This window comes from Nanorana parkeri, unplaced genomic scaffold (assembly GCF_000935625.1).
Source record: "Nanorana parkeri isolate BGI_ZX_2015 unplaced genomic scaffold, ASM93562v1 scaffold1125, whole genome shotgun sequence".
Lineage (NCBI taxonomy): Eukaryota > Metazoa > Chordata > Amphibia > Anura > Dicroglossidae > Nanorana > Nanorana parkeri.
Genome location: NW_017307393.1, coordinates 79,631 through 102,992, shown reverse-complemented (window position 1 = coordinate 102,992; position 23,362 = coordinate 79,631). Strand labels below are relative to the sequence as shown.

The 23,362-nt window shown below is 40.4% G+C and overlaps 1 protein-coding gene across 1 annotated transcript in view; it reads left to right on the top strand.

The window, feature by feature from the left end:
• Positions 1–23,362, top strand: part of ITGA7 (integrin subunit alpha 7) — a 124,962-nt gene that overhangs the window by 84,037 nt on the left and 17,563 nt on the right. The window contains exons 6-16 of the mRNA XM_018567975.1: positions 1,360–1,567; positions 2,792–2,985; positions 3,679–3,767; positions 5,246–5,373; positions 6,078–6,173; positions 10,032–10,093; positions 12,468–12,637; positions 13,613–13,762; positions 17,752–17,867; positions 20,923–21,112; positions 22,620–22,697. Coding sequence (XP_018423477.1) covers positions 1,360–1,567; positions 2,792–2,985; positions 3,679–3,767; positions 5,246–5,373; positions 6,078–6,173; positions 10,032–10,093; positions 12,468–12,637; positions 13,613–13,762; positions 17,752–17,867; positions 20,923–21,112; positions 22,620–22,697 — 1,481 coding nt within the window. The remainder of the gene's footprint in view (positions 1–1,359; positions 1,568–2,791; positions 2,986–3,678; positions 3,768–5,245; positions 5,374–6,077; positions 6,174–10,031; positions 10,094–12,467; positions 12,638–13,612; positions 13,763–17,751; positions 17,868–20,922; positions 21,113–22,619; positions 22,698–23,362) is intronic.

Sequence of the window (23,362 nt, the reverse complement as noted above, 5' to 3'; positions counted from 1 at the left end):
ATCTATATATATATAATTTTAGGTTTAATGGCCTTTTAATTCAGGACTTCCCCTCTGGATATATTACTACACATTTAAACTGAATGTCGATTTGTTTTATAACTCCAGCTGAACTATAATCACAGTACACAAGAGTTTTTTGGCCCTTTAGAGCATTGCTCACCTGAAGTTTTCCAGCACAAAAATCTGTTGGCTTGCATTTCAGTTCTGTCCTCCTACTGCAGTCAGTGTGGTTGCCTTTCAGAATACAGAGAGTTCACAGAGTGGAGCTTGATGCTGAATACATGGGTAAAACTTGCAGGAGACAATGATTTGGTACTTTAAGCTGATGCAATAACTCACAGTCATAGTTTAAAGTATAACTATGGTCCAAAATATAAAACTTACATACTGTATATGATGCAGACTATTACTACCACTAACATAGCATTGTATGCTTTTCTGAATCCCCCTGTAACATAGTTTTATTAAATGTTGATCCTGATAGTAGATATGATTTTTCCACTAACTGTAACAGGCCAAGCTGTCCATATAAAGATGCCGTTAAATTTACAAGAAGTACCTTTCTCATCTGCTAAATGGTCAGAGCGGCTGTCAATAAACCAGCAGGGGAGATTGACTGCAGTGGCTTGGATTGTAGCCCAGGGAGATGACCATCCTGCAGAATTGGAAGCTGGTGGTCGTCTTATTAAAATAGGCCTTGGACTTAGAGAGAGAGAGAGCAGAAACCCGACAATGATTTGGTTTTACATTGACTTAAACTTTCATTATCATTACAATGTTAAATGGCCACTCCCCCTAGAGCTAAAGGTGCAGTGTTTGGAAAATGTTGGAGATGTAAATCAGCTAACAGGTTTTTGTGTCCCTCAGGGACACTAGTGGTGGGATCTCTGTTGTGGAGTCCTCAGGTCGCACATCTATGGCAGTAATTACCCAGTTCCCATTGGATGGGAAAATCTCTCATACTGGAGCCCCAAAGAGATATAAAAAGCCACTGGGTGACTCAGCCCACCAGAAAGTGTACAAATGAAATGTTTCTTTTTCGGTCGACTGAACCTGTACTAAGCCTTATGGAAATATATTATTGGAAAGGGCTGAAAAACTCTATGTACATGGACAATTACAGTATATTCACAAATACAGAAGTAAGATTTCTTAATCAAAGAAACCATAATGCCTTTGACTGCAGCCTCTAATGCTCTCCATCTGTACCATGGCTTCTTACTATAGATGGGTCTCCCAGTAATCAGTAACCTTCAGTGCTTTCTCCTTTCTCTAACATCTCTTGTGTGACATGCTCCCTCTAGTTTATAAGTGTTGATTATTAAAAGTTGCTGACTCTTCCCCTGATTCCTCCAGGTTTCTCAGTGGACTCAGGGTGGGGGGTGACAGGGAAGAACAAGCTGAGCTTTGTAAGCGGTGCCCCCCGGGCAAATCACACAGGGGCCGTGGTTGTTCTTCGCCAAGAGAGTGGAAGCCAACTTGTTCCAGAGCTAACGCTATGGGGAGAGACTCTTGCCTCATCGTTTGGTTACTCTGTAGCAGTTGAGGACCTCAATGGTGATGGGTAAGTAAGACCAACAAACACTTCATCACATTTTATTATACTATGATTGAAAACAATAAAGCTTAGATGCTCCTTAAAAACCCTGTAGGGCTTGTGACCGAGAGTCACCAGGGGTAAGCGCCAATTGATCATAGGCTATTTGCAAATAACAGCTAATGGATCAGTCCTTACAAAGGTGATGTTTCAGCTTTTAGTAGATGCTGGCAAGTTAAGCCATCTGAATATTTCCTATATATTTTATGGACTTTATTAGTGAAATGTCTATGTTTGAGCTACTTGGGTCTGCGCACCAAGATATATATGGAGGAAGGGGCTGATTCAGCTTAGCAGATTTCACCTATATCTAAAATACTTTCTTGGTGAACTGATCCTTTAATATGACTTGTGCGAGGGGAACACAGAATGTACAAAACAGCTAAAGACCTGTGCTGGTGTTCAGTTATTGAAAGTTCCTGCAGTCCTTGTTTACTGTGACTTCTTACAAAGCTGGTGATCAGTGATAGTCTATAAATGATGATGCTGATGTAAATTATAAGCACATATTACAAGTTATTTTTTATAAACAGACACCAATTTGAAAGATGAATTACAAGTTTCCTTACAGGCACATAGGTGGAAATCTATGACCAATATGATATTGGCAAACTTTGGGTTGATTTCCTAGAGGCAAATAGGCTATTCACATAGAAAGGGAATTTTCCCTTAGTTTAGTGAAGGTGGTTAAAAAAATTCACTTTGCAAAGAACCGTGCAAGAACAGTAAACAAAAACTGTATTTTTGTTTGCATGTGATTGCATGATGGAAGTCAGCATAGCTTCCCCTTATTCACTAAGCTAAAGGTAAATTCCCTTGCAAAAAAACAAAGCAAATAAGCCTATTTTCATTCAGTACATTACCCCTTTCACTCTGTTCTTAGCTATCTTAGGCTAAAAGAGGCTATAAGTGACCCATGGCAGCTTTTATCTGGGTAGCTGTCAGCCGTGAGTGATAAACCTTGCCTATTTTAAATTTCTTCAGTACTGACATACTCCTAAAACATTTATAGCTTTCTTACTAAACGCTTTTTACAGCTATTTGATTAAAGCCACATTTATATAATTATGTTTATTGATCCTTTAAAAGCAATACACTATATTTTATCAATATTTCTAATGTGTTGTACCTTTTCTTTGATTTCTTACTTTTTATATTTCATTCATATTTACAATTATCTGTTTTATTTAGCTGGACTGACCTAGTGGTAGGTGCTCCCAATTTCTTCTCCCGGAAAGAGGAAATTGGTGGTGCCGTGTATGTCTACATGAATAAAGATGGGAAACTGGATAGCTCTCCTCCTATACGACTGAACGGAACAGATGGTTCCATGTTTGGGTTGACTGTGGGCAGCTTGGGGGATATAAATCAGGATGGATTCAAAGGTAAACATAATGTCTTGAGAACACACATTGTGTATGATATTTATATATGTATAGCAAGTAACTTTATAAATGCTATTTTGCAATAAGTAGCTTCACAGAAACTCCCTTAAATAGTAATGTTATGTGCAGAGTGCATGGCTGCTGTGCAGATTATCTGCACCTTAATCTCCAAGTTCATCTGCTGGAATCATTACAAACAGGTTTCACTCACCTTGTTGGAGATTTCATTTACCTTACAATATGGGTATTTATGTTAATGCTTAATTTCATTCAAATGTAAAAAGCCACCATTAATCCAGCACTGAATCTATTAATAAAAATACAGCTGCTAAAAGTACATAAACCTCTTTTGATATCAGCCTTATGTAATTGTCAGCACAGGAGCCCTGGAGGAAGAGTCAACATTTGTAGCAAGTTAGACTCCACTGCAGTGGTAATGTGCTGACACTAACTTTTATTTAGAGGAGGAGAGAGCAAAGTTAGGAACTTTTCAATGTGCTACTGCTCCTTCATTGTCCAGTCGTCGGCTGGCGTGTGTTCTATAATTGGAATAATGAGGATTCCTATGTAACTACCCACAGCTGACTTTATGTCAACTGAGTTCCTTTAAATTACATTTCAGCCAGACTGTCCTCAGCCTCTTCCTAACCTGAAACTGTTAGTAACATAAAACCTGTTTACTTCTGTCTACAGATATTGCTGTTGGGGCACCATTTGATGGCAGTGGGAAACTATTCATATATCATGGAAGCCGGACAGGATTAGTAACCAAACCAGCACAGGTAATACAAAGCTAAATAAAAGGCATTATTCCATATTTCAAAGATGCACAATATCTGAATATCAGAGGAAAATTTAGTTGGAGCATTCCAAAAACACCATTGCCTCTTGTTGCAGCATTACATTACAGGAGGACCTGGATAAAATAGGGGAGTGGGCATTAATGTGGCAGATGAGGTTTAATGTCGATAAATGCAAAGTAATGCACTTTGGAATTAAAAATAAACAAATGGGTTATACAATTATGGGTATGCCGCTAGGGAAGTCAGAAATGGAGAAGGATTTGGGGGTCATTGTAGACCACAAACTGAAAGGTAGTTTGCAGTGCCAGGCTGCTGTAAACAAAGCTAGCAGGGTCTTGTCCTGTATTAAAAAGGGGATGTATTGCAGGGACAAGTCTATAATTTTGCCACTTTATAGATCATTGGTTCGACCTCATCTGGAGTACGCGGTCCAGTTCTGGTCACCAGTACTAAGAAAAGATGTCCTTGAGTTGGAAAAAGTCCAGCGGAGGGCAACCAAACTAATTAGGGGTATGGAGGACCAGAGCTACGAGACAAGGCTACTAAATTTAAACATGTTCACATTGGAGGTGAGGAGATTGAGGGGGGATATGATCTCCATGTACAAAATGTTCAATGGTGGCAGCAACATTAGCGATAAACTGTTTAAAATTAACTCCATTACAAAAACTAGAGGCCACCACCTAAAATTGGTGGAAAAAAAATTCCAGCACAAGGGGCGAAGGGGGTTCTTCACAGTAAGATCAGTTAGGGTCTGGAACTCACTGCCACAGGCGGTGATTTCAGCAAAGAATGTGGAATTGTTCAAGAAACTTTTGGACGATTTCTTAAGGGACCGTAATATACAGGGGTACAGGTACTCCTAGAATGAGATCCTAATAGGTTGGACTTGATGGACTAATGTCTTTATTCAACCTCAAATACTATGTAACTATGTAACTATGTAACTATGTAACATTGTGTACAAACTGTCTGGGTCTAGAAAGAGCACAAGAAACAGAACATTTCCAGATCACTGTTGTTTTACATATTCACAACCCTAGAACCTTTCCACTGTAGTGCAACACTCTGGTATTAACCCAGGACTGTATACTACTACACAAAGCATCCCGAATAATAGAAGTATATGTGGTTTTTTTAGTTTATATACAGATAAAAAGGAAGGTGAAAAAGTCTTAACTGGTTAAGTATCCTCCCCTTTTTTGCTGTGAGATGCCTAAATGAGCTCTGGAACCTTCATAGGTCTCATAAAAAGTTGATTGGGGTCCACCTTTGTGCAATATGTATGTTAGGTGAATTTAATAGATTTAATTGGAATTTTACCTGTCTTGATTATTGGTTGTAATGGTAGAAAGTGTGGAAAAGAAAATGGAAAGCACTGTAATTTTGCAATTTATAAAACTAAAATAGCCCCCTTTAACTTTAGTTTTGAGCTGTTTTTTTACTTTGTTCCACAGATCTTGGATGGAGTGAGTGTTGGGGTAACTACCTTTGGTTATTCATTTTCTGGTGGCCTTGATATTGATGGAAACTCATATCCAGACCTGGTAGTTGGATCTTTATCTGACACAGTGGTCCTTTACAGGTGAGCTCCTGCATAACTGTATATCATTGGTCATAAATTATGTCTCTAGTGTGATTTTAAAAATAGAACAACCCTCACTTTGGAAAAACATTTTTTTTTTTTAATGCTCCATGCCTCTAACACTTCAAGAAATTCCAGAATTGAATTTCAAAAATGTATTAGTTGTATGTGTAATGCTCCCTTTTAGCATATTACAGCTGAAACAATTAATTAATTCAGCAGTTCCTAATGATAAACTATGTCATTTAAAGGAGAACTATGGCCTAACCCTTTTTAGCCATAGTTCTCTTCAGGGTCACAGGAGGATATATACTAATGTCCTCCGGTGACCCAAAACTCAGTTTATAGCGGGCTACTGCCCGCTATATGCTGAGAGCGCAGAGCTACGCCGAGTACTGTCGAGATCCACCCCACAATACTGTAAAGATCCACCCTGCTGACTGATTGACAGCTGGCTCTGCCTCTCTAAAAGCAGAGCCAGCTGTCCCCGCCCCCTCCCACGTCAGTTCCTCCAGTCAGCGCTGGAGGATCGGAGAGGGGAGGATCGGAGAGGGGAGGAATTATGAGTGTTTTTCACTCACCCCATATTTCTCCTTTAACATTATATGTAAGAGTCCACCGTTAAATAAATAAATCATTATATTTAATTACACAGTTATTAAGTCAGGTTGCCAACTATAATGTTTATCTTTTCTGCATCTCAGATCTCGCACTGTTATTCGTGTTAATAAAGAGGTCACTGTTACTCCGCAAAACATTGACTTGGAGCAGCAGAGCTGCAAGAATGGCCCCGGGATCTGGTAAGAATGGATTTTTATTGCTGAGAATTTGGCATTCAGTTGCACCATCATCATATCAAAGGTTCTGTACCACACCAATATACATTTGTGCACATGAGTTTTGCTAATTTGTATATCACGCCTGCATCAGATTTCATCCTCATGATCGTTAATAAAGTTTACAAGTACACAAAATTAGCATCACTAAATGCAAGTAGCTTTGTGCATGCTCCATACATGAAATTGTGCTATTTGCCATGTTTTGTTCGCATTCCCTTTCTTTGTAATAAATTCCCATTATGTCCTGTTTTATTATGTTTTCTTTGTTCACATATTTTTAAATTATGGATGCTATATTGTCAGATTACAAACACACATTGTTATTGATTTTGAAAAAATATACATACATAGCTAAATCCATGAGCAGCTGTAGTCATTAGTACAAAGGGGAAATAAATATAATCACATCCAGTGCAAATAAAAAGAGAACAATCCTCTATGTGTCACTCACATACAGAGGGCAGTACGGTTTGCGGTATATCATGCATAGAGCTACAAGGTACATAAATATTATGAAGATCTTACAGAGATATTACAGAGACCTATTATCAAGCATATAGGTATTAACCCCTTAGTGACACAGCTTCAGAAATGTTTTTCGTTCCTGGGGACACAACCAATTTTGTAACTTTTGCTATGTGTTTGTTTAAAGGAGAACTATGGGGTCAGTGTTTTTCCCCATAGTTCTCCTTAGGGTAACGGGAGGACACAAACTAGCGTCCTCCCGTCACCCTAAGCTCAGTATACCGCGAGCTACAGCTCGCGGTATACTGAGACGCCGCACCTGGAGCGGATCCCGACTTAGATGACGGGATCCGCCCAGCTGCGTGAGTGACAGCTGGCTCTGCCTATCTAGAGGCAGAGCCAGCTGTACCCGCCCTCTCCCCTGTCTGCTCCGCCAGTCAGCGCTGGCAGATCGGAGCGGGGAGAGGGGAATCCAGCCCCTCCCCCTGTCACGGCAGAGAGCCGTGACAGGATCGAGAGGTGAGGGAACCTGGTATGTTTTCCCTCACCTCCCGATCTACTGAGCCGACCTGTGACAGTCTCATTGTCACAGGTCGGCTTAGAACTATGACGTGAGTGGAAATCACTCATGTCATAGTTCTCCTTTAACCATAATATCCGTCTTCTTGTGCATTGCACCTACACATATTATATACCATGTTTTAAAGGACAAAATGGGCTTTAATTTGATGTAACATATGCATGTATACATTCTTATTTTTTTAATAATAAAAAAAACACACATTTTTCACAGTTTTGGCAGTAATAATATCTACATAATTAGTGTAACTAACAGAAAGTAATTCATAATAAATTATTTTATTCGTCCTGATTTATAGGGCATACCATATGTCTGAGATTTCAGTTTAATTTGGGAGTTATAGGTCACAAAATACAAGGAGTGAAATACAATTTTAGTGTGGAACAATTTTAGAACGTAGTATGTTTGTTTCCTATCTTTAATAACCTCCTCGGCACTACATTTTCTCATAATTTTAAGAAATGTATTTGTTGAACTTTTTTGACTTTTTAAAACTTTTTTCCTAAAAAATGCAAAACAAATTTGAAAATTTTTATTTTTAATCTTTCTTTTTTTTAAAAGACTAGTTGGCACTAAGGGGTTATTTTTTTACTTACAGGGGCTTTGATATCTACTGAACCATATCACAGCCGGCTCCGCTGAGCTCTCATTGTAATGACAGTTCAGCGTCCCCTGGTTACTAAGTAATTTCTATTTTTAATCTTTCTAATTTTTATTCTTTCTAATTTTTAATCTTTCTAATTTTTAATTTTTCTAATTTTTAATCTTTCTAATTTTTATTTTTAATCTTTCTTTTTTTTAAAAGACTAGTTGGCACTAAGGGGTTATTTTTTTATATTTTTCACAGTTTTGGCAGTAATAATATCTACATAATTAGTGTAACTAACAGAAAGTAATTCATAATAAATTATTTTATTCGTCCTGATTTATAGGGCATACCATATGTCTGAGATTTCAGATTAATTTGGGAGTTATAGGTCACAAAATACAAGGAGTGAAATACAATTTTAGTGTGGAACAATTTTAGAACGTAGTATGTTTGTTTCCTATCTTTAATAACCTCCTCGGCACTACATTTTCTCATAATTTTAAGAAATGTATTTGTTGAACTTTTTTGACTTTTTAAAACTTTTTTCCTAAAAAATGCAAAACAAATTTGAAAATTTTTATTTTTAATCTTTCTTTTTTTTAAAAGACTAGTTGGCACTAAGGGGTTATTTTTTTACTTACAGGGGCTTTGATACTTACAGGGTTATTCACAAAGCTGCCAAAGGCAGCCATGTGAATAACCGACCCAAAGTGAAGTGAGCCAAACGCTATTCACTTCAGGCTTGTACAGCTCATTTCAGCCGTATATCGGCTGAAATCAGCCATACATCGGCTGGCTTCAGGTTGGCCGAATATGCTCAGCATGTTCGGCCGACCCGAAGTGCAGAAGGAGTTTGACTCAGCCGATCCAACATCTGGATCGGCTGAGCCGAACCTCCGGCAGGCTACTCACTGCTGTTCGGCCTATTTTCAAAAGGGCCGAACAGGAGTTAGTGACTAGCCGAATGCCGCCAAGCGGCATTCGGCTATTCTGCTCGGTACCTCTATGGTACCGAGCAGAATAGAAAGACAGTTAAAAAAAAAGTAGAAAATGATTGTGCGGAGCTCTCATTACAATGAGAGCTCAGCGGAGCCGGCTGTGATATCAAGGCTGGTTCCACTGAGCTCTCATGACAGTTCAGCATCCCCTGGTTACCTGGTAACCAGGGGACGCTAAATTGTCATTGCAACTGGCAGGAGCCAGCTGTGAGATCATGGCTGGCTCTGCCAAGCTGTCAGTTGCAAGGCTTTTGGCCAATGGCCGGTCACTCGGACTGCTTCGGGTTTCACTCAGTCGAGCCGAAGCATATGCCTTCGGCTTGACTGAGCTGTTCGGGAGCTGTTCTACTGAACCAAAGGGCTCAGGAGGCTGAAGCTAGCTGAAGGATCATCTGGAGCTACGGCTGATCCTTCGGCTAGCTTTGTGAATAACCCCCATAGTATCTCTGAGTAGAAGACAGTATTTTCCCCAGAGATACTTAGTATCACTTTTCTAACACACAGCTGGCTCGCAGGTGCACAACACAGTGAGCTGCTGCCAGCTCTGTGACTGTCACGGCTCTGCGATTACAGGGATCAGCTATTGATATGATCACAGGACTGTAACCTCCTAATCTGCTGTTGAGGGTCTGCTGTAGACCCTGAGGGACCCATCAACAGCAGTAACTCAATGAGCGCTGGTCCTTTCATTGTACCGCATGACGGGATTATTCCGTGACATTAACTAACTGAACGATCGTAACGGGATAATCCTGTCATCAGTCAGGAAGGGGTTAAATTGTATAGAACATGGAAATAAATAATAAGTAGGATCTAAGGCACATACCTAAAGTTAGGGTGGATTAATGATGCAGAAGGGGGGTTGGATAGGCGCGGTTAGTGAACCAGCCCTATAGTCCAACTAGCAATTCCATAATATAACATTTTTGCTAAAGGTGCCTTGATGCTTTTTAGAAAGCAATCGTTAGACTACTGAGTTCCAAGATACCAGGAGACCCATTTTAGAACCACCGATCTGCATACAGCAAAAAGTGCCCTGTGGATGAGTCAAATTATTCCAGAAGGCAGTCATTTACTTTTTACTGGAAAGATTTGTTCAAGCAAGATCACTGTCTGGCTTTGATAGGTTCAGTGTTGAGTGTTATGTGTTGCTTCTATATTGTCAAGGCTTTTCTTTCTCATTTCAGTGTGGAATTTAGAGCATGTTTCAGCTATAGTGCCTTCCCTGCAACCTACAATCCAAAGATCAGTGAGTAGTTTTTACTTCTGCCTTGTGAGGCAGAATTATTAATTACTGATAGCTTTTTTTGAAGTTTACTTCATAATTGTCTTTATGATATTTTGTATTAATTTCATTTTTGTAAATAGCTTTTTGCCCCCCCCCCCCCCCTCCCAACAGGCGGAACGCCAAGGCCCGGTCGCAATTGCGACCGCTGCAACCCGGTAGTTCCGCCAGTGCTGGAATTTGTAGTCCTGTATAGCTGGTGGTATTCTACATTCCTGTATAATCATTATACAGGAATGCAGAATACCACCAGCTATACATTTTACGTAAAGTCAGCAATACTCCCACATCAATGAGAGGCTGAGGAAAGGGAGATTATAAAAATAAATGAAGGAACCCTAAACTGTAAATAAGCGATTTATGTTATAAATGATGTTTGCGCTGTGTTGGTGTTTGTGTTGTGATAAAATGATACAGGCGTATATTTCATTACAACACAAGGTATTACAACGCACGGCATTGCGTCACAAAGCTTTGCCATGCGCTGCCACAGTTAAATTAATGTTTTTTTACGATAGAAAAAAATCATGCACTGCGATGCATTCTAACAACGCACTGCAGCTCACGTGCCTGGCGTGCACCACAATATGTTGCACGTGTATGTTATGTGTGTGTGTGAGGGGGGACGGGGGGATACATATGTGTCCCCAGTTATTTACAAACACTGGAGTGATCAGACGATCACTCCAGTGTTTGTGCTGTACACGGAGGATCGGTAAATATCAGTGATACTAACCGATCCTCCGCTCGGCCACGCACACAGCTGCTGGCATCCTGATACTGACAGGAGGACAGCGGCTTCTCTCTCCTCCCTGCCTGCCTCGATCACGATGATCGAGCGGTAGGCGGGGAGGAGAGCGCAGCCGCTATCCTCCTGTCAGTTTCAGGACGGCAGCGGCTCCCCCCTCGGATCCGCCACTGACCTGCACACCCGACCCGCTGGACTGACCGGAAGTGACTTCACGCCACCAACGTGACGTCACTTCCGCCTTCAGTCGAGCAGCGCTGCTGATGGGGCCCCAGCTTGTCTTGAAGCTGCTGGAGCTGCTAGGGCCAATCCTCCATCCCCGGCTGCTGCGGGGGCCCGGCTGCCTCCTCGCACTTCACCGTCGGCCGATACTCATGTATGGGTCCCGGGCGGGTCCCGGAGGCTGCCCAGGCCCCTTACATGAGTATCGGCCGTACCCTCCCTGACGGCGGCCCTGTACACAATGGAGTGTCAGCTAATCCACTTGCATGGCAAGCACCTGGATCTGATAGGGCCTACATAGTTTTAGCTAATTGTTAGCCATATACCTCGCCATTCTGGTCCTCATACATAGGTGGAGGTAAAAAGGGCAGGCTTACTGCTGCTTGATTATCCACACAATTCAGTAAAGCACCAGCACAGGACTCTCAGTAATAGTTTCATCAGCATTGATTTTGCATGAAATCTACCTGGGAATAATGCAAAACTGATTGACCTTAAAGGAGAACTATGGGGTCAGGGCTTTCCCCCATAGTTCTCCTAAGGGTAACGGGAGGACACAAACTAGCGTCCTCACATCACCCAAAGCTCAGTATACCGCGAGCTACAGCAATTTCTTCCAAGGTATTTGCGCATTGTAGGAGTTGACCCTGCCGTCCATCTGCACCACCATCTCCAAGCAGGGCAGAGTGTTTCAGGGGCTGTAAGGGGTAGTATGGACACTTGTCCACACTGCAGATGGGGCTGGGTAAGAACAGAAATTGTGGATAGACAGTGGGCAGAAGACTGGGAGAGGCTCCATTGCCTGAGCTATGTGGGTGTCGTGGTATGTCTCAAGTATGAAAGTCTTGCAAACTAGACAAGGGGCAGCTTTGACACATTGATGTTGATGAAATGTTACTTTTTGATTATTATTTAATTTAATAAGTAAATTATTATTTAAATTAATAATATTAAGTACATCATTTTGCACTTCTAAGACAATGCATGAATCTGGTGATTATTTACAAAGCTGACTGTCGTACAGTAAAGGTCAGTCTTCTATGGAAGCCTTGTCCTTTTCTAGTGAGTTGAGTCAGGCATGGGCCACACATGCCAACATGACATACATACATTGTATGAATGGAAATTGCTGGCAGATGAAGACAGGAACCCAGTTAATACATACGGTAGTTCCCACTGTAGTCTTAAGATCAGATGCTGACCATTTTGAGCACCTCCATAAAATTGTATTTTGAAGTTACTTTGTAAGTCGGAAGCTTTAGATATTTCAGCTATCTTATTGTATGTTGTTCAAATGAAAAAAAAAATGCATTTTATCAAATATGTTTAGTTATAATTTTGTATCCATTTATTTTCTATTTCTTTTAGTTTTAAGATGTGTATTTGAGGCTGAAGCAACTAGGAGACAACAAGTGAAGTCCAGTCGTGTTTCTTTTATAAACCGCCAACCAAATGATCCAGAACACCAGTTCAGTACCACAGTAGAACTCCACAGACAGTCCTCCAGCCGCTGTACTACCGCCATATTCCAACTTCAGGTGACCTATACTAAACACTTTATTTACTTAGTAAGGTTGGTTTACTAAAGGAGAGGAGGCTGTTCATTTTTAAATGTTAGTAAATAATGTGAAGCAGGGTTCACTTTAAATACTTAATTATGTGCTAGCAAAAATCGTGTTTTTTATCAGAAATTTTTCTCATGCATGATTGGGTATTCAAAGGGAACACAGGATTACGTTAGTGAATATTTGCAATAGCCAATAGCAAACTAGCTATTGTACCCGCCCACTGCTGCAGTTCTCCATCAGATCCCTACTAGTGATTGACAGCAGCAGAGGGCGGGTACAATAGCTAGTTTGCTATTGGATATTGCAAATTGAAATAGCCAATAGGAATCTAACAATGCATTCCTATGGTGAAAATGTTTTTTTTTACTTTTTTTTGACGGCAGCAGAACCGCCGGCCAATAGAAAACAGTTGGGCGGAGCTAGCTGTCACTGCTAGCTCCGCACAATCGTTTTCTATTAATTTTTTTCTACTTTTTAAACTATTTTTCTGTTCTGCTCGGTCCCACAGAGGGACCGAGTAGAACAGCCGAGCCGAATGCCGCTTGGCGGCATTCGGCTATTCACTCACTGCTGTTCGGCATCTATGTGAATAGGCCGAACAGCAGCGAGTAGCCTGCCGGAGGTTCGGCTGAGCCGATGCAGATGTTGGATCAGCTGAGTCGAACTCCTTCTGCACTTCGGGTAGGCCGACCCAAAGCCAGCCGAAGCCACCCGATGTACGGCTGATTTCAGCCGATAAATGGCTGGAATTAGCCGTACCAGCCTGAAGTGAATAGCCGAACAGCGTTCGGCTCACTTCGCTTCGGGTCGGTTAGTCACTCGGCTGCCTACGGCAGCTTAGTGAATAGACCCCTATATATATGTCATATACCTGTGTATCTGATGTGTTAATTCTGTTAATGCTGTATACCTGTCTGGTTTACTGATCTCCTCAATCACTAACAGGAGGACGTTAGAGACAAACTTCGATCGATCCCAGTGACTCTGACATACAATATCCTAGAAGCAAGACACAAGCGTCAGTCTGCAGACGAGTCGCTGCCCCCTCTCATGCCTATCCTCAGTGAGGAAGAGCCCAATGTCTACAACACTGAGGTTAGTATATTGAGATATAAATGGTTGCATTATGAGGGCTGAACTGTACTGATAATGTTTCATCACACTCACTCACAGATACAATTATGTTCTATTAGATTATTTGTATTGTTCTACATACTACATACTGTTTAAGCTTGTGCATTCAACAACAACAGGGGCCAGATGGCATTCCACTGTGACAGACATAAGTTGTACCTATAGGATAAGCCTTAGGAACCTAAATCTAATAATATACTGTCTATACCAGGGTGAAACTACAAATTACATCATGCATTCTGAGAGTCATGCCTATGGCTGTCAGAGTCTTGCAATGCCTAATGGGATTTGTACTTGCACCACAGCTGGAGGGCCAGAGTTTGCCTAGCCCTGATCTTAGCACATATTCATACTTTACCATTTGAGGACCTTTATGAAGAACTCCAGGGAAAATATTCTTAACCCTTGCAGCGTGGCTACCCCCAGACTGCAAGGGTTAAGTGCTTGTTTTGGTCTATGTGCAAAAATAGCAAATTTATACTCACCGGATCTGGCTCTTACACCAGTCCTTCCAACCTGTCGCCCCCTCCACTCCAGTGGTCTAAGGTCCCGTGAGTCATCATGTCATATACATGTATAGGACATGAGGATGCTGAGGGACATACTATTGCTGCAGCAGTGGAGAAGACAGGTAGGAGGGAGCACTGTCACAGCCAGCTGGCTCCAAAGTTTGGGTGAGTATAACTTTGTTATTTTTGCTCCTAGACCAAAATGAGCAATTAACCCTTGCAGTGCAGGGGAAGCCCCACTGCAAGGGTTAAGAAAAACATTTCCCTGGAGTTCTTCTTTAAAGATAGGAGCAGGCCCGATATGGGGAGGGGGGCTAGCGGCGCGGGGGGGTGTATTGTGGAACCTGGCCTTGGGGCGGCAGGTGGAGTAAATCCGGCCCTGGATAGGAGGTACATCCTAAAACTTCAACAAAGCTTATGGGACTATTTTCATATGTTTAGCACCTCTTCCACTGCCACTGCTATTACTGGCAATTACCGGCTGCCAAAATGACAGGGAAATTATTTGTGTTACATAGAAGGAGCAGTTGTGAAATTGCTGTCACCCCTGTGTAAAATGACAGGATAGTCTGCCGGTGTCATTGTGTAAAAGAGTAATTTATTGTTACATTATATTTACTATTTCATTCATGTGTTGATCAAATGTGTGATCTGCATATGCTATATTCAGGGATACAAGTATTCCTAAGAATGAGATGATGCATGGACCTATATGGGTTGGACTTGATGGACGTATGTCTTTATTCAACCCCAAATACTATGTAACTATATGATTAAAAAAAAACTTGCAAGTAAAAAGTAAATATATATTTTTTAAATAAATGTGATTTAAATGTATTCCTATTTAACCCCTCTTAACCTTTAGTTACCCTAATCATCCTACTGAACTTTTCCTTCCCTTCTCCACTATTATTTTTCTGCTGATTTTCATTATTAACATTTTTTTTGTTTGTTTTCATTCATTCGGTTGCCGTGCTTTGTACCAAAACGTAATTTTAATTGGGCAAATTATAGAATAATTTGTATACTTTTTATTTACATTAAAACTACTTTTTTAGCATAAAGTAGAAAAAAAAACAGTTTTTCATCTTTTTTAAAAATCATTTTGTCTATAGATAACATTAAAAAATATATAATTTTTGCAAGACAAGATTGTCCCAAAAAAGCTTAGTTTGTCCCTGGAAAAAAAAACAATGTATGTATTATCGTAAATTATGACAAGGTGATCATCAAATAAACAGGACCTTTGCTTTGGCCCATAAGGGGGTATACAGGTACAAGAGCTGAAGTGGTCAAACCCACTGCATTAAATATATTCATAACTTGCTATATATAATACAGTCACTTGTTTTTTTTATATAGAATGCAAAAATAAAGCATAGTCTTATATACATGTTTGTCACCAGTTATCTGTATTCAAGTGAAATTGACATTGTTTATTAAAATGAAGTCAGAAAGTCTAGTTTAGTCATATTAAATTGGAAAACATACATTTTGGCCTGACGGTTGGGAGCCTTCTTTGCATATATCTCAGCATATCAGACATTCAACATCTTATATGTTCAATAAGCTGTCTTTATTTCTGTGTATCTTTTCTAATGTGTTTCTACGTATCATTGTTGAGGGACTAACTCAGTAAAAATATATGACATTGGACTATTTTATTACAAGTCATTGATGTCTCATCATCTTGTTATTTAGTCCCTTTAGCTGAGTCTGACTCTTGGAGCTCATTGAATGGAATATGACACCAAACTTTAGCTCTTATGTGGTGATTTATAAACCATTCGCACAGCGAACCGATGTGTGTACGAGATTCACAGCGCATTATGGCCAGTAGCGGGAGCCAAGGAGCTTAGGAATTTCATATGCTTCTAGGCTCTATCTAGTGACCCCTGATAACCTGCAGGTTCACATTTATTGCTGCAGCATTGCTGTCTAGCCAACTTAAAAAAGGACTCCAGGGGGATATGATTATTAACCCTTTGAATGGGGCTACCCCCACACTGCAAGGTTTAATTGCTTATTTGTGTCTAGGAAGGAAAAAAAAAGTTATACTCACCCGATCCTCAGAGCTTGTTCTTAGACCGGTCCCTGGAGCCTTTCTCTCCCTCCATTGCAGTAGTCTAAGGTCCCATCATTTATCACGTTATATACACTGTGTGTAGAACGTGAGGATGTTGAGGGATATTCCATCACCGAAGGAGGTGACAAACTGGAGGTAGCACTGTCACAGCCAGCCACCTCCGAGGATCGGGTGAGTATAACTTTGTTATTATCAATACAAGCAGCTAAACCTTGCAGTGTGGAGATAGCACCATTGCAAGGGTTAATAATAGTTTTCTCCAGAGTTCTGCTTTAACCTCTGATCTCCCTTTTCCTTTGGACCTTCCCATCATCAGTTCTTTCTTCTGAGAATCCCTTCGTTATATAATTGAACCACAACATCTGTGATTTAGTATGAATGCTAGTTCATAATTTGCTACATCATATAGTATAGATCTCTGATCTTTGTTAGACTGTATACATATTACATTGTAAACTTCTTTACATATTTGTAATCCTCATCATACCAATATTATCTTATACGACATATCTTTGTGGTTGATCTTACATGAATAATTGTGCTGCATTTGTACAATTGCACATACAGGTGAAACTCGAATAATTAGAATATCGTGCAAAGTTCATTTATTTCACTAATGCAACTTAAAAGGTGAAACTAATATATGAGATAGACTCATTAAATGCAAAGCAAGATAATTCAAGCCGTGATTTGTCATAATTGTGATGATTATGGCTTACAGCTCATGAAAACCCCAAGAACCCCAAATCCGCAACCTCAAAAAGTAGATTATTACATGCAATCAATAAAACAAGGATTGTACATAGAACAATATCGGACCTCTGAAAAGTACAAGCATGCATATGTACTCAGTACTTGGTTTGGGCCCCTTTTGCAGCACTTACTGTAATTAATTTTGCACTATATTCTAATTATTCGAGTTTCACCTGTATATCTGCGTGTTGGACATGGTTACAGTTCACCAGTTTGCTGTGCACTTCTGCCCAGCGGCGGAACTACCAGGGTCGCAGCTCGGGCACTTAGAGGGGGCCCAGGACAGGAGAACGGGGCCCGTAGTAACCGCTGATTACCATGATATTTAATATCCCGGTAACCGCTAATATCAGTACCGGGACCTCTTCCTCCTGTTGAGGAGCAGCATGTGTGCAGGGAAAGGGACCCTCCACAGCCCACCTTAGAGTCTCTGTGCAAGGTCTATGGTGCTCTCTGGGGGGGGGGGGGGGGGGCGGTCTTCATGGATTCTTGCACCGGGGCCCTGAGGTCACTAGTTGCACCTCTGCTTCTGCCCCAAGTTGTTATACAGTATAAACAAAATTCATGTCTCATGCAAAATGTGTTGTTTTTACTCTGATCAGGTACACTTTCTGAAAGAAGGCTGCGGAGAGGACAAAATATGTCACAGTAACCTGCAGTTGAACTATAATTTCCACTCTCGTGTTGGCAACACAGAACACTTTGTAGCATTGCCCATGTAAGTGCAAAAAATGGAATGTAACATCTGAATGCTAATTTTAGAGGTTGATTTATTAAAACCAACATGCAACCAATTTAGAATGAAACATGGCACCTGATTGTTTGTTATTGGCATCAGCTCCACTTCTGTTCTCATTTTCTTTTCCCCATTGTAAATGAATTACTCCTCAGTGCATCCTGATGTAATTATTAAATATAATTTGAGTCTTTGGTAATGCCAGACCCTAGTATCAGTAAATGTATTTTGTTAACCTTTTATGCTTGGATAATATGCTAAAAGACTCTGGCATTCATAAATATCTAATGCCAGGCTCTGCTTGATCTATGGCAGTCATGAGAAATCACAAAGTGTCTTGCCTATGTCTTTGGCCCCTGACCCACAAATACCATATAGCTTTACATTTTAGGAAGCTCAAAACTGGCTCTTTGAAATTATCAATTTTGCTAATTTTATTTACTATTACAGTTACATTTGCACTTATAGATTCCTGAAATTGATAAGTTAAACCTTGTCAAATTATGAGAATCCCTTTCTTTTAATATGGAGGTCAGGTTACCTAATAAATTGTTAGCTTTAAATTGTATTTGGTGCCTGAAAACGTCCCTCTATTGCCTTGTTCTCATAATGACTCTGGCCAACACTAATTGACAGGTTAAATAATTTCTGGCTGTCCATACCCCATACAATAATTTCTGGCTGTCCATACAGACCTATGCCTACATCCCTAAAAGAGTAATGCCTTTACTGTCCTGATGTTGGCATTAGCCTAATTTGACTGCAGGTTGCATGAATGATGTTTCTAATTTTATAGCCTTGTTGGTTCTCTTTCAGTGCCATGCTGGTCTGACCAAAGAGTAAGCCAATTGTAAATACAAGCTGCTTGTGTGTGGCTTTGCAAATCACGCACTTAGGGGGCTATTCACAAAGCTGCCGAAGGATCTAGCCGTAGCTTCGGCTGATCCTTCGGCTAGGTTCAGCCCCAGGACCCCTTCGGTTCAGAAGAACCCGAAGGGCTGCTGTACGGTATATTCACTATAGCCCGAACAGCTCCCGAAGTTGGCCGAGGGGCTCAGTCGAGCCGAAGGCATATGCTTCGGCTCCACTGAGCCCAGGGGAAATTTGAAGCTGGCCGAACGACCGGCCATTGGCCGGCCGACAGCCTGCTACTGCTACTGACAGTTGGGCAGAGCCAGACACAGCTGGCTTCGGCCACTAGATTCAGATCAGCGTCCCTGGTTACCAGGTAACCAGGGACGCCGTTCTGACATTACGCTGCGGCTCCGCCGGGTTCTGTGTGTAATGACAGATGGGCGTCCCTGGTTACCATCTGTCATTACACTGAGAACCCGGCGGAGCCGCTGTAAAATCACTGCTATTGGAAGCCAGTGGAGGAATTGACAGAAATGGGTGGTAGCCAATGAAAAGGTGGATGAGTACATGGTACATTGAAGAGGGGATAGCTTGTTTAAAGATAGGCCAGCAAGAAGAGAGTTGCAATAGTCGAGGCGAGAGATGACGGTCAAACTTTTATTTTAAATTGTGCTGGACATTTTCTGCTAGTCTCTTGAATAATATCTTATCAAAAATAATGCTGAAATGGTAAAAAAATGGCCAGAGACAATAGATGCATTGCTGTTTTCTTGGTATATTCTACTGAATTGTTTTAATTTTCTTAAAAGAAAATGTTTTCATAAAAACAGTGTCTCTGGTCAAGAACCAGCAAAAAAAAACAAAAAACAAGCTGTATGATTAGTGCATGAGAAAGTAAAGACCAAGGGATTAAACGCTGTTACACAAATGATTAAAACCATATGTTTTCCCTTTCCCATACATCCCTACTCTACCCTGCAATTACATTTACATTACAAAATCACTTTAGGAATTGGAGAAGAGGAGCAAGGTGATTTTAACTTTTTAGCCATATTCATTCTCTAGTCCCGCTTTCCACCAGCTGATCTGCATGTTCGGGCATATATGCCCTGTGTGTGGCATTTTAAAGTGGCTGCTGTGATTTTCAGGAAAGTTCCCTTTTATCATCCTCAGAAGTTTCTGCGGACTTAGGGAGCCCCTGGACCGAGTGTTCACACCTTTGCCCGACGTGAACATAAACATTGCCTGTGCAACATGAAAGTTATGGTTTTTATATAGTGTCAAATGTGTGGCCCCACTATGTAGTACTCCATTGCTATGGCCTTTGTAACCAGTAAAGGCTCCAACATTGAACTCTTAAATGACAGAATGGGACTTATTTCTTAAGCAGGCATAAGTCAAGGCTTTTCTTACCAGCACTTTTTGGTGGTACTCATGAACAGCAATATGCCTGACAGGGTCACTTAAGGAGGATAAATATAAGCAATATACCGGTACGTTATAATATTAATGGTATAACCTTCAGGTATCCTGATTTTGGAGAATGATTTAAAGAGGAATGCCTAAGGCAGAACAAGACACAGTCAATCACACTGTTAGAACATAAATCTGATGCTACTTTTCAAAATAAGGAATTAAAATAATTTACAAAAAAAAGAGGTTGTCTGCAAAAAAACTCTTCTGCATGGGTAAGATAAATGATAAAACATTGTCTACTATTATCACTATATTATCTTAAATAGACATTGTCATAATAATCTACCTGACGTTATGACCAGCAAACCAAGAAAATACTTGTAAAAGATGTGAACATAGCAGAGGGGTGGTCCTAGCACTGAAGGTCTTGTATCATCAGGCTGCAGGAATTGAATTTGGCCCTGGTTATATAATTATAGTACATCTAAGTGCTCATACTGTTCTCATAAAGGATGAGCCTGCGCCAATAAAGTACATTTACTTCGTACCACTGTCTCGTGCCATGCAGCATTTTTTCAAGGTTGGTGAAAGTCAATACTTTGGATGCTGCCCAACACTGCATTATATATATATGTGTCAAAGAATATTGCAGGAAGATCATATGTAACTCAGGAAATGCCTTCTATTTAATAGATGTGTGAGGTATGCCCTCTTGTGTTAACAACACAGACTGCAGCGGATTCATTTTCTCTTATTCTCTTTCCAGTGAGAACGATGTTCCTGTGTTCGCACTCACTGACCAGAAGGATATTATCCTCAAGATTACAGTAAATAATATTCCTTCTGACCTACAAAATCCACAACTAGATGGAGATGATGCCCATGAGGCCCAGCTGATTGCAACCTTTCCTGACACCATGTCTTACTCAGGTGTCCGTCCATTTGAGACATTCAAGGTATGAATGTCTCTTATCACTGATGATCTTTGAGTGATGTCTCTGATGTGTAAATGTTTGTAGGAAATGGGAAATATTGTACAAGCAGCAAGTGATTTCAGACTCATTTTTCTGATTTGCATATTATTCATAACAGAAACATGTTTGCAAAATGATTAGTATATTAATTTTGAAATAGTTTATTATAAATTATAATTTATATTTAAATGTATAACTAAAATGATAAATTATTAAGTGTAAATCTTTCATAAGGTGGTATAGCCTCAGGCTTATATTATGTTTAGGATTTTCTTCTGCCATTATAAAAGACAAGAAAATGTTACTCCTCTTTCCTAGTCCCATAAAACTAGCGTACTTTACAAGTTTTGCCTCAAATAATACTTAATAGATTAGCCTAATGTTATAATTTAAATTATGTGTCTCAGTGCATGTATCTTTTGTTAAAAAAAAAACTCCAGCAAAACTTTTTCTTAACCCTTGCAGAGGGGCTACCCCAGCACTGCAAGGGTTAAATGCTCGTGTTTGTCCAGGTGCTAAAATAACAAAGATATACTCACCCGATCCTCCAAGCAGGCCACTTTTTATTGTTCTCACAACAGTTGTGCAATTACAATACGATAGCTTTACAGCCGTCTTAGATACAGAGTGTGGCTTATAATGAGGGCTTGTCAGCATATATAATGAAAGTATAAAATATGGCACCTTCAATGTTCAACAATGCTGCTGCAAGGTTAGGGTGAATGTAAAGCATAGTTACCATGGAATAAGATTCCCACCAAATATCCCAAATTCTATGGAACTTGAGAGTCCTGCTTCTCTTCTTATACAAAACTCTTTCAAAGAATACAATTTGGTTAATCTGGGTTTTCCAGTATGACAGACATGACATGGTGAAGAAAGCATGCAAATAATACAAATTTAAAGTATATCTAAATCCAAGAACAAAAATATAATGTATTACAGTTTACCAGCATTTAGATGGGGCGGCTGCATTAGATTTCATTCGTTTTGTCAGCCAAATTACACTTTCTGCAAGTACAGATATATACAGTGCCTGTTAATCCTGATATAAACCTGTGTTCTTGTAAATTCCTGTGCATAAAACTGATATTTTAAACAATGTTATCAGTCTTCCAGGGTTTTCTTCTGTGGACTACACAGCTTCTCCTCCATATGTAATGGAGATGAGGAGAGGGGGTTTGTAGTCCAAATCAGCAGAGCAACCTGGGGTTATAATGCTACTCCTCCATAGATACAGTACAGTGTGTAAGTGTTGTCACCCTAGGACAGGAAGTGTTACTGGCAGGATCGCCAGGTGAAAATGAAGGAACAAAACATTTAAAGGAAACTAATGAAACCACTATGCCGAAGGATTGGTAGGCTGCAATATATTAAAGTTTTTGGTTTTTGTTTTAAATAAATTTGGACTACTTTTATTCCCAGAGTATGAGATGTGTTCTGTTTCTTAGCTTCTGATACACTGTGTGTTTGTTCACCCCAGGACAAGTTGGTGGTGTGTCAATCCAATGAAAATGCATCAAAGGCTATATGTGAAATTGGCAACCCGATGAAAAGGAATGCTGAGGTAAGGGTGTAATTCTCCTTATCATCATAATCATCATCAATTGTTACTATCATAGTTTTTGAGAGAATGTATAATAAATATTAGGGATGCACTGATATATTAGCCGCCGAAACATATCGGCTGAAAATGGCACTTTTGTTAAAATGGCGAAAGTGCCATTTTCTGGCCAAAATAGCGGCGCATCCGTGCTTTCTCTCCTCCCCGCTGGGCGCTGCTCTGTGTCCCAGCGGGGAGGAGAGAAACTGTCACAGGCGGCTGAGCGGTGCAGTAGGAGAGCGCTGTGACCTGTCGGCGTCTCTCCTCCCACACCGCTCTGCCTCCTGTCAAAGATCGGGAGAGCCCCCCCACCAAAAGGGGGAAAAAACCCGAAGGAAAGAGAGTCCCCCACCAATTTTGTCCTAGTAGTAGACCCACATCAGTGGACACTTCAAAATGTCACCGCAGCCCGCCTGCGTAATGACTCTCATACTCTCTCTCTACCCCTTACTTCATATTGTTATCATTTGCATATAAAGTCACATACTGTGTTTGCAATCACTACGTTACCTGTGATATCCCATACCTGCGTATGTGCACGTTTACTGTTTATTTCTTGCAACAACTTTTCTAAGTATTTTGTAAACATTTAAAAACTGTCTAAATAAAGAATTTATAAAAAAAAAAAA